We start from the raw sequence: 15,051 nt of genomic DNA on the forward strand, positions 1-15,051 counted from the left end.
GAGGATAGAAGAGTGATTCAAGACAGCCAGCGTGGCTTCACTAAGGACAGGTTCTGCCTGACCAACCTAGTGGCCTTCTATGATGGAGTGACTACATCAGTGGACAAGGGAAGAGCTACACATATAATCTACAACATTGTCTACCATAAGACATCCTCATCTCCAGACTGGAGATGAGGATTTGATGGGTGGACTGTTTGGTGGATGAGGAATTGATTGGATAGTTGCATCCAGAGGGCACAGGTTAATGGCTTGACATCTATATGGAGATTGATGACAAGTGGTGTACTTCAGGGGTCTGCATTGAAACCAGTACTGTTTAATGTCTTCATCAATGACATGATGGGATCAAGTGCACCCTCAGCAAGCTTGGAGGTGACACCAAGCCGAGTGGTGCAGGTGATGCACCCAAGGGATGGAATGCTATCCAGAGGGAGGTGGACAAGGTTGAGAAGTGGGCCCATGTGAATTTTAACAAGGCCAAGAGAAAGGTCCTGTACCTGAGTTGGAGCAACCCCTGGTATCAATACAGGCTGGGGGATGAAGGGATTGAGAGAAGTGCTGAGGAGACTAGCAGATAAAGAGCTTGACATGACCCAGCAGTGTGTGCTTTCACCCCAGAACCATATGCTGAGCCACATCAAAAGAAGTGTGGCCAACAGGAGGTGATTCTGCCCCTCCAGGTCTCATGAGAACCCATCTGCAGTGCTGCATCCAGCTCTGGAGTCCTCAGGATAGGAGAGAAATTGACCTGTTGGAGGGGATCCAGAGGAGTCTGCAAAGTTAGTCGGAGGGCTGGAGTACCTCTGCTGTGAGGAAAGGCTGAGAAAGCTGGGCTTTTTCAGCCTGGAGAAGGTCCCGGGAAACCTTATTGCAGCCTTTCAATACTTAAAATAGGCTTATAAAAAGTTGGGGACAAACTTACTAGCAAGGGCCTGTTGTGGTAGGACAAGGGGGGATGGCTTTAAACTAAAAGAGGGGAAATTGTGACTGGATATAAGGGAGACATTTTTTTATCATGAGGGTGGTGAAACATTGAAAAAAGTTTCCCAGAGAGATGGTTTCCCATCTCTGGAAACATTCAGGGTTGAGTTGCAAGGGGCTCTGAGCAACCTGATCTAGTTGAAGATGTCCCTGATCATTGTAGTGGGGGGGTGGGGTGTGGGTGTGTGGGGTGTGTGTGTTGAACTGATACCACAGAATTTGATTATCTTACTGTAGTTGTTGGATACTGCAGGACATGGATTGCCTATAACTTTGGTGATAGGGAATAATAAACTGTATTGTTAGTTACTTTGGAGGTTTTACTTCTAAAGGTGCTGTAGATAAATAGGAACCTCTTTGGTGCTGTGCTGCTGCTGTAATGAAAATCTCAGTGTAACAGACTTGATCTCAGAACACTGCTAAGAATGCGGTCAACCAAACCATTGCAGGTTTCACATACTCTGGGAGCATATTCCCCTCTCTGCATTTTGGTCCTGGCCTTACTTCCTGACACACTTCTGGTCTAGCTATGGCTAAATACATGCTAGGCCTGTTCTTTGGCAAGACCACCATAATTAGACCTATGCTAATGTTATATCCACAGATGTTCTTCGTAAGTAAATGTCTTTTATCATCTGAGTAGTTCTGCTGGTATATCATACTTACTCCCTGAGAAAGATAAGTAATACTTGTAAAAATGCAAGCATTAGCCACTAATGGCTTAGACTAGCTGAGAAAGATGAGTCCCAAGGCACACTTCTGCAGACGTAGCTTGGGTGTAGACTGGACTTCTCTCATTTCAGTTTTCTCACTTTTTATCATCTGACCTTTGGAACCACTGTTCCTTATGTATCCCTCATATATGCATCTTGCTGTCACCACCCATTTCAGCCAAGAAAACTTAGCTTGTTCAGAGATCTAGCTATGGCAAACATTAATTTCAAACTTAGTCATCCGTTGTTTGCTCAGAGGGAACTATAGCTCACCATTTTGAAGTAATGTTATTCCTAAATAAAATGTTTATTAATTCAGGTACTAAACTGAACTTCTACATCAGGATTTTCTACAGTGTGTTATGTGTTGGGGGACTGTTGATTAAGTCTCAGATGCCTGTTGAATAGAATAATAATCTCTCATAATAAGACATTCCTTTGGGGAAATAAATTTCCATAATTTTGATGAATGATTAATGCAATTATAGCTGATATATAACATAGCAAAGCTTTCAGGGAAGAGGAAGAAGAGAAGCAGCTGGTTTTTAAAGATGAACATTTTTAGCCCTGACTGGGTGATTTTAGGTGCACTAAATTGTGGATCTTTTTTTTCCCTTTGGTGTCTTCCTTCCCTTGTAAGTACTTGTTCTATTGTTTTAGTTCTAACCCATATCTGTTTGGGTTCCTGATGAGTGTTGGCTGGCTAGAAAGAGAAAATCCACTGTGGATAAAATCTAGTGAGGCTTTTGTCCCTACTACTGTAGATGTAGTTGTTTGGCTATTTTGCAAAGAGTGGTGTCAACTTAAGATGTTATGTCTTTGTTTTACATTATCTCGTTGTCTGGACACTGCCACTGCTTCGTTTAAGCTGTATTGTATAAGCGCTCCTAATCAGCTTCAGTGGATACATAGATCCCTGCACCCCTCCAAGACTTAAACAGGCTCAAAACATTGATGAAGTTATTTAAGCTACAGACAACTGGTAAAGGAGCGTGCTTCAATAACTCCTGGAGGGAAGATGTCTGTATGCTTGAGGGTTAATTGGAAAGTCTGGCTAGGAGCTGCTTCTTGTTGTAAGCACTGAAGTATAAATATTAAATATGTGAGTGTTGAAATATTAAAAAATTAAAAAGCCAGACTGAATTCACTTGATTAATTTTAAATACAAGTGTATTTGAACTGTTTTCTTACCAGTGGAATGCCTGTTCCAATGCTGTGATCAGTGTGATAGCACCAGCAAAATGGCATAGAAATAAATGTTTCCTTTTTGTTTAAAGGAAACACTAACACATTAAAGAGAACATGTGAATAATATTTCTCAGCTGCAAAAATTAATGAAACCTTTCTTAGTCATAAAGTCCTTTGAAAGATTCCCCCCTCCCCTTCCATCTCAAAGTCTTTTGGCAGTGTCCTCTGTTCTGCATCATGCTAGTGATGAAGTTGATGAGATGACATCATTGTCAGTATTTACATCCTCTTTGAGTGACATGGTGTCCTTCAGATACAAATGCTACATATCTAAACAAAATCATGAATTTTCTGTGTTCACTTCTCTCACTTCTCTTCTGTTATTTTTGGGGGTGGCTTTTTTTTCCCCATTGCTTGTGACTGTGAAGTGGGATAAGTACATTCCAGTGCCGAATTCCTGGCCTACACGTTCTTTTCCTGTGGGTTTCTGTGCTGGAGTGCTGCCTTTGAAAGGTTCAGGAGTGCTTTGTTTTTCAGTTTCATGCTCTCAGACTATTCTTTGTGTTTGGATACTTGTAGAAACTTCACTTCTTATTTCTAAACTGGCAGTCTTATGACGTTTGCCTTCGTGCTTCTGCCAAACATTTAACAAGCAGGCATCAACACTGCATTGGCAGCCCTCAGTGCCCTGCACTGACCTCTCTTGCTAGTTGCCTAAGACAGGTTAGAGACATTGGTCATAAATTGCATTTAGTAGTTGTATGCCAGCAACAGAGGAGTTCCAATTTGTCGTAAGAGTAAGCGTAGTTTTATAGTTTAAAGCTGAGAGGCATTACACTTGTTCAGCCTGGAGAAGAGAAGGCTCCAGGGAGACCTTCGAGCAAGTTCCAGTGCCTAAAGGGGCCAACAAGAAATCTGAAGAGAGACTTTTTACAAAAACATGTAGGGACAGGACAAGGGGGAATGGCTTTAACCTGACAGAGGGGAGATTGAGATGAGACGTTAGGCAGAAATTCTTCCTTATGTGAGGATGCTGAGGCCCTGGCACAGGGTGCCCAGAGAAGCTGTGGCTGCCCCATCCCTGGCAGTGTTCAAGGCCAGGTTGGACGGGGCTTGGAGCAACCTGGTCTGGTGGAAGGTGTCCCTGCCCATGGCAGGGGGTTGGAACTGGATGAGCTTTAAGGTCCCTTCCAACCCAAACCAGTCTGTGGTTCTGTGAATTACACATGCTGATAGTGTTCAGACATGGTCTTAACAGCTGCGGAAGTACAGCGGTTTTAACTGCATCAGCTCAAGGTCAGCAGTTCAGCTTAAGCTGACCCTGCATGATGTGGACTGGGCTTTTTAATACAGTTTCTCCTTATTAATATTGAATGTTATAGCATCTTACCTCACAGAAAGCCTTGACTTTCTGACCCAGCATTCAGTCTTATTGGAGAATCTGAGATACAGATTTATTTTTTTTAGTTCTGCTAAACTTTTGAGGAGCATTTTCTTCACAGAAGCTTACAGGAAATTCTCGATTTCTACTCAATCAGCAGGCCTACGTTTTTCAAGAAGGTGGAAAGCAATAAATTTGAAGGCTTCGTTTTCTAAACCAAAGTGTTACTAAACCAAGTATAGTAATACTTTAATTGAAATGATATATTCCATTAAGAGGATTGAGCTCTATACCAAATAGTCGTATTACTTAAGTTTCTCTGAAGGCTTCATTTTAAGTGAAAATGAGGACAAAGAAGTGGTTCCTTTGGGGATAAGAAGCCCCAAAGGCTGCCCGTTGACAGGAAGGTGTGTTTCTGAGATCTCCTTTAGATTCCCCTGTCTCTCTGAAAGCATCTTGACTCACTCAGAAGAAACCTAATCCTAAATCCTTGAAGAAAATACTTCCTGGATATTTACAGAAAGTAGATTGTTTCCATTCCATTTTGTTTTATTGATCTCCCAGAGGGACCTGGGGAGCCAAGCTGTGCACGCTGATAGTATGGTTTTTGGAGCATGTTTAATCAATGCACTGCCTTCCCTGGCTGCAGTCCTCAAAGCAGGAAGAAGTGCCTGCTGCCTTGATTTCCTCGTTGAACTGTATATATATCTGCTTGTTTGTAATCCAGATACGTGTGATGAAATCCCTTAGCAATACTGTCCCACAGCACATAAGTAAGAGTGCTTTCTCCCTAGGTTGGCAGTAACGTGAGTAATTCCTGTGTGGTAGGTAGTGGAAACTCCAGGACCGAGGTGCTTTTGGTTGTAGGTCATGTGAGTACAAACACTGGAATCCAGTTACACTGAGCAGTAGGAGGAATTGTGCTTTTCTTGTAGTTTGTAAGTAAAACAAACCTCACAATTAGTAAGACTAAATAACCAGCTGAAGTGGCTACAGGAGAAACAGTATTCAGGCAAGATGCATATGAGGGTGTCAAAGACCAGTGAAAGTTGGGCCCTTGTCCTTTTCGGTTAGATGTTTTAACCTATACACATTACCAGTTCAGTAAACAGCTAATCTTTTGCATCATGAGGACTGATAATGCTAAAACTGTGGCTGGAATCATACAGATAGCTTATACTATAGATGTCTATCTCTCTGTGCTCTACAAAACCATCTAGGAGAAAAGGAAAAAGTGAGATTGGTTCATGTTGGCTTTCAACTGTGTGTTCTTGATTGTAAGGAACAGTGCAGTTTTGTTGGTTGTCAGCAGCAGAGTAGTGCTCTCAATATCGCATGTGCTGCTGTTCATCTTGCTCTCCACAGCTGCCTGCTGGAGATAGTCTGGGTTAGAGCTTTCCAGAGCTTGCATCCGAGCCATCCACAAATTAAAACACATTGCTTAGTGATTGTCCACCGTCTCCAATAAGAGATGCTTCCTCTCTTTCAGTTGTTCTGTTTCTCTTCTTTTAGTTGGGAAAAATGAGCATATAATACCATTAAAGTTCACCTCAAAGAATAGGTTGAATTTTAGTATCAAAGGGTTCCAAAACTGTATCAGAAAAATGGTCTGCCATTTGCCAGATGAATTTTCAGATGGTCCAGTTCTTGATGCTGCTACAGGAGTGCTTGTTGGCATGGCAGAAGGAGCATGCCCAGGATGGCTTTGTGGAACATCTTTTTGTGTTTTTTTTCTTCATAGCTATGGGGTTTTTATAAAGCCTTTGTTCAAATACAGTTTTGGTGTAGGCCTCCTATTACTGTTGCAGTGTCTAAATGGAAGTGTGCACCCTGTGAGTTGGGGGGAAACTTTATCAGTTAGTTGCTCAGACCAGTCCAGCCGTGGAAAAACTGCTCCCACATCCACATGTATTTATTCTGACCAGTTATTTCAAATAAATTTAGAAGACTTTTTACTAAATTAATCATATTTTTATCAAATATGTATGGTTCTGAATCTGAAAATAAGTAGGTAGTCTTCCCATAGCAGTGTCCTTTTCATATAAAGCCTGTGGGCTCTATGGGCTTTGAAAGGAGTCTGATCCTTAGGAGCTGCTAAGGAAACCAGACATTCAGTCCTCTTTGAGGTGACATATCCAGAGTTGCTGTTTTTCCTTAGTATTCCATGGATAGTGATAAATAGCAATGCAAACACAGTGTCTTTGAAACACTTTTTTTTTTGGAAGAGGGAAAAAGTAACTAGCTATGTAAGTATTTACGTATTGTCAGTTTTGGTACTGTTTTCTTTTAAACAAGGATTTTTATTTAGCGGGGAGGGAGGGTAAGGAATAGCCTTAATTTTAAAGAGGACTTTTAAAGGAAACTGCTTTGTGTGTGTGTGTGTGTTTTAAGGGTTATTTTGAAAGCTGCAACATACACAGAAACAGGATAGCAGGTTTTGAAGTGAAAGCGTATGCCAACCCTACAGTAGTTCGGTGTGAAATACATCACGGCCAGACTGGAGGAATCTATGTTCATGAAAAAGGAAGAGGACAATTCATCGAGAACAAAATCTATGCAAACAACTTTGCAGGTGTTTGGATTACCTCAAACAGTGACCCAACAATAAGGTAATTTTTTTTCCTCAGTGATGTTTTGTTACTTGGAAGAAGAGATTAGATGGGGATGGGAAAAGAGCAATTTTATGTCATTTATTTATTATTTCCTTTATTATTAGGTTCAGACTTAAACAGAGGAGACTTAGGTTACATATAAGAAAGAAGTTCTTTACTTGAGAGTGCTGAGGCCCTGGCACAGGTTGCCCAGAGAAGCTGTGGCTCCCCCATCCCTGGCAGTGTTCAAGGCCAGATTGGATGGGGCTTGGAGCAACCTGGTCCAGTGTGAGGTGTCACTGCCTGTGGCAGGGGGTTGGAACTAGATGATCTTAAGGTCCTTTCCAACCCAAACCACTCTATAATTCAATTTATAATGAACTGAAAATACTTTTGTATATGTATGAAAATAAAATTGTTGTCTTGTGTTCGGTTGAACTGCATTTTTAATTTGCATGTATACTTGGAAGTATGTAGGTCTTAAAGCAACAGACTGTAAATTTTCTCTTTTAAATCTGACTGTTATACGGTCCTAGGCACTACACACCTGTGTACACTGTATTATAATAATTTCATAATGTGGATACTTCTGTTTCTTAGGGGGAATGCAATTTTTAATGGGAATCAAGGTGGTGTTTATATCTTTGGTGATGGAAGAGGCCTTATTGAAGGAAATGACATTTATGGTAAGCTGATTTGCTTATTGCCTCTTGAATTCTGAGACAAACCAATACATAAGTTGTCTGAAATAACATCTTTTTGTTAACAGGTAATGCATTAGCAGGAATACAGATTCGAACAAACAGCTGTCCCATAGTTCGACACAACAAGATTCATGATGGTCAACATGGTGGAATTTATGTAGTGAGTATTACCTATAAGCAGGCATACAACCTTGTTTCTTCTTCGTATCAAGGTTGGGAAAGGGTGCTCTGAGTAAAATGTTTGATTGTATTTACAATGACTGAAGTTCTTATGTTATAAACTAGGTTAATTCTAATAGACTGAAGGTGATGCTGATATTTAAAAGAATGTCACTAAATTATTTTTATTACAGAGTAAAAGATGTAGAATTGGATGATGACAGAATTTCACCATTTCTTGGTTAAAAGCTTTTTAAAGGCTTAGTGTTCCTAGCAGATTGTCATTATTTAAGAAAATAGACATCTATTCAGCTCTTTTGGAGTGTAATGTGCTTATCGCTATCCTCAGAAAATACTTTGTTTTTGCCTTCAGGATGCTATACATTGCAATTGCTGTATGGTCCTGTATTGTAAAAGGGAGGGATAAAGTGCAATTCCCAGTGTGTGCAAGGGCTCTGCTAACTGAACTGAAAGAACTGTCAAGTTACCCTAAGCGACATCAGACTTTGAGAGATAATTTGTCCATCTTTCTACCAAAAGTTACCTGTGATTCAGCTGATGATGCAAGTGTGCAGCTTCATCTGTTCGTTCTGTAAATCTAACCAGAACAGATTACCCTGACCAAGATACGCTGCTTTACTTTAAAGCACAGCACATGGTAAAGATAGTTACCTTGAGAGACATGGCAATTTTTTGTCAGTCTGGTGGATAGGGCTGGCTGTGGGTTTATGTACTGGGTGCCATAGCTTTCATCAGGTGTGGCACGGGGGTGGTGCTTTTTCTACCAGCAGCTTGCAGAGATTTGAAAGGTTACTGCAGAGCCTTGAGATCATTGAATCACTGAATGGGTTGGGTTGGAAGGGACATGAAAGCTCTCATCTAATTCCAACCCCCTGCCACAGGCAGGGACACCTTCCACCAGACCAGGTTGCTCCAAGCCCCGTCCAACCTGGCCTTGAACACTGCCAGGGATGGGGCAGCCACAGCTTCTCTGGGCACCCTGTGCCAGGGCCTCAGCACCCTCACAGGGAAGAATTTCTTCCTAATGTCTCATCTCAGTCTCCCCTCTGTCAGGTTAAAGCCATCCCCCGTTGTCCTGTCCCTACAGGTGCTTGTCAAAAGCCCCTCTTCAGATTTCTTGTAGACCACTGTTAGGTATTGGAGGAGTGTTACAAGGTCTCCCTGGAGCCTTCTCTTCTCCAGGCTGAACAAGCCCAAAATACAATGATTTACATGGAGAGTGGTCTTTGTTTCATGGCAAACATTCAGCATCATGATGTGCTGTTACTGAAAAATAGTACTCAAAAAAGAGTTACTTTGCTATGGAAAAGAAGGCATGTTGGGGAGGGATGGGTACAGACAGGAAAACAGTCTTGGCCATTGGCAGATTATCTCAACTCTGAAACTGTCTTGTATTTAGCATGAAAAAGGACAAGGTGTGATTGAGGAAAACGAAGTTTACAGCAATACTTTGGCTGGAGTCTGGGTGACAACAGGAAGCACTCCAGTCTTGAGGAGAAACAGAATACACAGTGGGAAACAAGTGAGTGTTGCTCTGTGGCTACAAGGGGGCCACTGAGGATAAAGTTCTTTTGTGTTTTCATATTTCATACTTTGGAATTAATAACTTAATTCTTGATGTACTAGGTTGGAGTTTATTTTTATGACAATGGACATGGCGTTTTAGAGGACAATGACATCTATAACCACATGTACTCAGGGGTCCAGATAAGGTAAAGTGTATTCTGGTTTGACATCAAAACAGATGTTGCTTGTTTTGTGCTCTTCTGTGCCTTTTTAACTGTTCTTGTCATCCTGTTTCTAAAAATAACTGTTTTGGAAATCCAGTATGTCTGAATACCCTCTGCTTCAACTTAGAAAACAGTTCTGCTATTATAATAGCTTGGATGTTGAATAGAATGTGTGGCCCTTGAAGTCTGTAAAGCTAAAATACTTTCAAATGTTTGGAAATAACTCTATTTTAGTAAGATTTTTAAGTAGCGAGATCTATGGGGCACTTCCGTAGAGGTGTTCTAAACCCTGGGAGACAGTAACCTGTTTTACATGACTTGCTGCTTACATTTCTCTCTAGAACTGGAAGCAACCCCAAAATCAGACGCAACAAGATCTGGGGTGGTCAGAATGGTGGTATTCTTGTCTATAATTCTGGTAGGTTTGTTTTTCATGTTTATCCAGAACTGTTCATGTTTTGCAATATTACCTTTTCCCATTTATTATCCTTTTTGATTTTATTTTTTTTCCACCCTTCCTTCAATTTTAGGGCTTGGATTTATAGAAGACAATGAGATTTTTGATAATGCAATGGCTGGTGTATGGATTAAAACAGACAGTAATCCTACACTAAGAAGAAATAAAATCCATGATGGAAGAGATGGAGGCATCTGTATATTTAATGGGGGAAGAGGTAGTTTTTTCCCTTACTGTGGCGTATACTGAATATTCTGGATAAGAGTTTCATTTCAGATTAAGCAGTGTCCTTTTGAAAGTGCGCTTTAGAAACCTATCTTTCACCTTCTGAAGTAATGAAATAGTTACAATGAACATAAACAGGTGCTTTTTAGCCTTAATTACCACTAATACTGAAATATGTGGGAGGCAGAGGTAATTAATCTCATCCAAGATAACTGTTGGATTGCTGCTTAGGACAGTCCTTTTATCTCATCTGCTTTTGTAAGCTTTGCCATTTGACTGAAAGACAGTATTTAATTCAAGTCATACAGCCAAAATCCTGCATCTGAACAGTTCAGGTTCAGCCAGTATCAAAGGTTTATTGGGGACGGGAGTGGTGGTGGTGTAAAAGTAAAGACACATCTCCCAGGAGGTATACTTGTAAACTTGCAAGTGGTCCTCCTCAGAAATCCCCTGCTGACTGCTGTGTGTCCTGATACCAGATTCTGATATTTTGTAGGTAATTACTTGCTGTAAATGAGCTTTAGTTTTAAGTTAAAACACTTTAAAGTAACCCTGTCCTGCAGTAACGAAAATGCAAGTTAAGCCTTGGTTTGGCAGGCTGCTCCTTCTAGAAGGCAAGAACAGAAAGATGTTAGAAAAATGGAAGAAAACTTTGGGAAGTGTAAAGACTTAGTTTTTCCCCAAAAGTAAACCAGGGTTTTCTGTAATGGTGCATATGATACAAGTTCTGTCTGTATGCTGAAAAAATACATGGGTATACACTGAGGATCACTTCAAACTTGTCTTACTAACTTCAGTGCTACTGGTGGGTATTCCCCAAATGAAAGGTATTAGCAGGGTGATGATACACGAGATCTTTTGCAAGTACTTCACAGGATGGTGACTGGTAAGGAAATGTTAACAAGCTCCAATGTGGTGTTTGGTCTGTCACAGGTCTCCTGGAAGAGAACGATATCTTCAGGAATGCTCAAGCAGGTGTTCTTATCAGCACCAACAGCCACCCTGTGCTAAGGAAAAACCGAATATTTGATGGATTTGCTGCAGGTTTGTGTTGTTTAAATGAAGTCTTGAAGTGTTAGAGCTTGAGTAAGCTCTTCACAAAGCTAACGCTGAGATTGTTTACCCCACAGTATTGAGGGATTTTATCAGAGATTGGGGATGTCCTTCTGTATGTTCTAGAAATCATTTCAGAATCGTAGCCAGAATATCTTTACAGCAGCCTCTGGAATTCCTGGATGTTGAGGAGCAGCACATGTTCTGCTTCTCATTTGTCTGTGAAATACTTTTTCCTTATTTTCCTTTAGAAGTAATTGAGGAAGCTATCTAGGGCATATTAGTAGCTGATCTGCTGGATGTCAGTTTGAATATTTTATCAGTGCTTTAAAATGTTGGAAACAGCAAATAGACATTTTAAAGAGATCTGAATTGCATCTCGAGTTCAACTTTCTCACTCTGCAAACTTGAAAAATTAGTAAAATGAGCATTTCTTACTCCAAACAAGATGAGGAATGTTTGGTAGTGATTTTTGTGCAGTTTGCTGTTTAATGGTTGCAGTTCCATACGTTTTCCATTCCAACTAAATTTGCATTCTTGAGTTTTCTCCCATCTTTCTTTCAGAAGAAGGAAGTTTTCTGAGAAGAGCCTGTAAAGGTGTTTCAGTGTGGTGGGGGGGAAGGATAGGTTGCTGTCAAGAGCAGTCCTGGACAAATGACTTGGAAGACACAGGTTACAGATAAAAGCTGAGATTTAAAGAAATGAATTTTAGGTTACCCATCTTAAGAACTTTCTTTTTTCAAAGATACTCTAAGAAGGGTAAGGTATGTGCACAAGACCTTTCAGATATACATGAAGATGACAGCTTTAAGCATCCAAAAATCATATCCCTCTTGAAAATACACAGTCATAATGCTGTTTTATTATCACATAAAGTAATAGTGTATTGTTACAGCCAGACATCACGCATGCCAGCTGTAATGGAAGTATATGAACCTCAGTTTTATAGTAGAGGACAGTGTAATTTCCAGCTGTGTAAGTTTCCTTTTTCCCCCTGAGTTTATGAGGGTTAAAAAAAATGAGCCAAGTACAGATCATGATAAGAGGTACAAATGCCCAATCAGTAAGGGTTTAACTTTCCCACTTTCTTTTTTCTCTTCCGCTGACCCAATAAAGGTATTGAAATAACAAATCATGCAACTGCAACGTTAGAAGGCAATCAGATTTTCAACAACCGCTTTGGAGGTTTATTTCTCGCATCTGGTGTCAATGTCACAATGAAAGGTGAGCCTGAGCCCTTGCTGGTTGGGTTTGTTCACTTTGCAGGTTTTAATTTACTGCTGGGTTTGGGGTTTACCATGCCATTCTTTACGATTTCTGGCTCGGGTCTGGTAGCACTTTAAGCTGAGTTGATACTAATAGCTTCAGCTGAAGGTAATGAGCCAATAACTTAAGCTACTGTGTCTAAAAATCTAAGATAGCTTCAGACAAAGGCAACTTAAAGTTCATATTATCAGAGCTCTGTCATTAGCTCTGTTTCTGAGCTGGGTACTGTACTTTGGGCCATCTCAAATTCCAGGTTAGTAGAGTGGCAAGTCTTTTGTCACATACCTGAATGCAAGTGCCCAGCAAAGAAGCATGTCTCACTTGGCTTTTAGGATCTAAAAGCATGAATACTCACAATCCCAAATCCCTTTTTTCAGAAAACAGGAACAGATTGCATGCATAAAACCCCCATGTGTAGTGGGGAAGTGTGCATGAGACAAGATCCTCTTGGAGGAGATTGGAATGATGGCTTGAATGACAGGCAGCTCCAGGAGGTTATTCTAGAAGAAAAAGGTTTGGTTTGCAGAGTTTTTACCCACTTGGCTGTACTTTATCTCCTTTAGACCACATAAACATGAGCTCTGGCTCCCTGCTTCACAGCTCCTGGGCTTGCCAACTGCATCACTCAGTGCTGTGGTGCCAATGGAGCAGATAAAACTAGTTTGAGGGGCACTTTGGGATGTGACAGAAGATCTCGTAGGTGAATAACAGAGAGGATTATGAAATCCACTGTGCCTTGAACACGTCTTTTAAATGCTGGAGTGGTCGGGCCAAATTTCCACACTTTCTGCTTTTTAAGGGATGTGTTGAAAGTCCATAGGGTATCCGAGAGGCTTTCAAATGTTTGATTTCAGACTTCTCAAGAGCAAACTTCATCCTGAGAGGAAGGCTTCTTTCTCTCTAACCATTAATTCACAGATCAGTTCACAGAGAGTATTTAAATGAAGGCTGATCAGGTATTTTATGCAATGCGTGCAAAAAGGAAGAGACCTTCTGGTCAAGGAGTGCACTGCAGTCTGGGCATTTGTCTTCTAACGTGGCATGGAAGATTTGATAAGCTTCAGTGCCAAAACTAAACCAGACTTATTGATCAAGGTGTGATTAGTTCTTGGCTTTGTTTCCCCCCCAACAGATAACAAAATAATGAACAATCAAGATGCCATAGAAAAAGCTGTCAGTAGAGGCCAGTGTTTATATAAGATATCCAGTTACACCAGCTACCCGATGCATGACTTCTACAGGTAACAGGTTTTTTTTCCATTGCCTACAGCTAGGTTTTCAAATAAACACAATTTCTCTTATACTAAGACCCCTAAAACAGTTGCCATGTGTCTGTTAGCACATAGATGCGTGCTCTTCCTCAGCTGCAGACAAGGATTAAACAAGTTCCCATTGTCATAGAACTCTAGAATGGCCTAGGTCGGAAGAGACCTTAAAGCTCATCCAGTCTCAACCCCCTGCTAACGGGCAGGGACGCCTTCTACTAGAGACCAGGTTGCTCCAAGCCCTGTCCAACCTGGCCTTGAACACTGCCAGGGATGGGGCAGCCACAGCTTCTCTGGGCACCCTGTGCCAGGGCCTCAGCACCCTCACAGGGAAGAATTTCTTCCTAATGTCTGATCTAAATCAGTTTAAGGCCATTCCCCCTTGTCCTGTTCATACGTGCCCTTGTCAGAAGTACCTCTCCAGCTTTCTTGTAGGCCCACACAGTCCTTCCCTGTGTATCTTTCTCTTAGCACTGTTCTGCCCCTAGATGCTCCCCCAGCACTTCACTCAAGCTCACCCCTTTTTGATTTGTGCTTAACGTGATGTTTCCCTTCAGATGTCACACCTGTAACACCACGGACCGCAATGCCATATGCGTGAACTGCATTAAGAAGTGCCATCAAGGACATGACGTAGAATTCATTAGACACGATAGGTATGTTCTGGGCAAGTACTCTGAGCTGTTTGAACAGTGCAAGTGCAGGAGGAATTAAAGAGCTGTCTCTTGTTGCAGGTTTTTCTGTGACTGTGGTGCTGGAACACTGTCCAATCCCTGTACGCTTGCTGGAGAGCCTACACATGATACAGACACACTATATGACTCTGCTCCACCTATAGAATCCAATACATTGCAGCACAACTGAATTCCTTTCAGAAAGCAAGTCCTGCCATTCGAATAGCATAACTGTTCAAACCTTTTTTTTGGAGGAAGTTACACTTGCCCATTTCTGCAGAAAGACACTGTGTTAAAGCGGATGTGTGAGGTGTTGACACTATGGAGCTCAACCTACCAAAAAAGAAAGTGGCAATATGTTGACTCAGGATAACAGAACTGGGCGTTTTAGCATTACTGTGTAAAACAAAGACTTTGAAGGGACAGAAGTGAAGAAACAAAATAAGCTGCAATTTTGTACAGATACCAACTTCTGAAAGCTGGTGTTTTTACAAGTAGCATTGAAGCGCAGTCCAATTTGCAGTAGTACTATTCTGTAGACAAGCAGCATTCTTTGTTGCTGCCTTTATGGACATGGGTACCAATTGCTTTTGTAACATGGTAAAACAAAATGTGAGCTAGCACTTCTGCATTTCTTTTG

General features: G+C 41.1%; 1 protein-coding gene across 5 annotated transcripts in view; it reads left to right on the forward strand.

Moving 5' to 3' along the window:
• FBXO11 (F-box protein 11) overlaps positions 1 to 14,811 on the forward strand; it is a 76,664-nt gene extending 61,853 nt beyond the window's left edge. For 4 of the 5 annotated variants that reach the window (XM_080615040.1, XM_080615041.1, XM_080615043.1 and 1 more), the window contains 12 exons: positions 6,658 to 6,875; positions 7,458 to 7,543; positions 7,627 to 7,721; positions 9,141 to 9,263; positions 9,368 to 9,453; positions 9,813 to 9,889; positions 10,002 to 10,145; positions 11,087 to 11,197; positions 12,323 to 12,430; positions 13,605 to 13,713; positions 14,295 to 14,393; positions 14,472 to 14,811. In XM_080615040.1, the coding sequence (XP_080471166.1) occupies positions 6,658 to 6,875; positions 7,458 to 7,543; positions 7,627 to 7,721; positions 9,141 to 9,263; positions 9,368 to 9,453; positions 9,813 to 9,889; positions 10,002 to 10,145; positions 11,087 to 11,197; positions 12,323 to 12,430; positions 13,605 to 13,713; positions 14,295 to 14,393; positions 14,472 to 14,601 (1,386 nt within the window). In that variant the 3' untranslated portion in view covers positions 14,602 to 14,811. Of the gene's footprint in view, positions 1 to 6,657; positions 6,876 to 7,457; positions 7,544 to 7,626; positions 7,722 to 9,140; positions 9,264 to 9,367; positions 9,454 to 9,812; positions 9,890 to 10,001; positions 10,146 to 11,086; positions 11,198 to 12,322; positions 12,431 to 12,849; positions 12,986 to 13,604; positions 13,714 to 14,294; positions 14,394 to 14,471 lie in introns of those variants that run through there. The other variant, XR_013956566.1, reaches the window with a different exon arrangement.
• Positions 14,812 to 15,051: the final 240 nt, after the last annotated feature.

Source organism: Psittacula echo, assembly GCF_963264785.1.
Source record: "Psittacula echo genome assembly, chromosome: 4".
Classification (NCBI taxonomy): Eukaryota; Metazoa; Chordata; class Aves; order Psittaciformes; family Psittacidae; genus Psittacula; species Psittacula echo.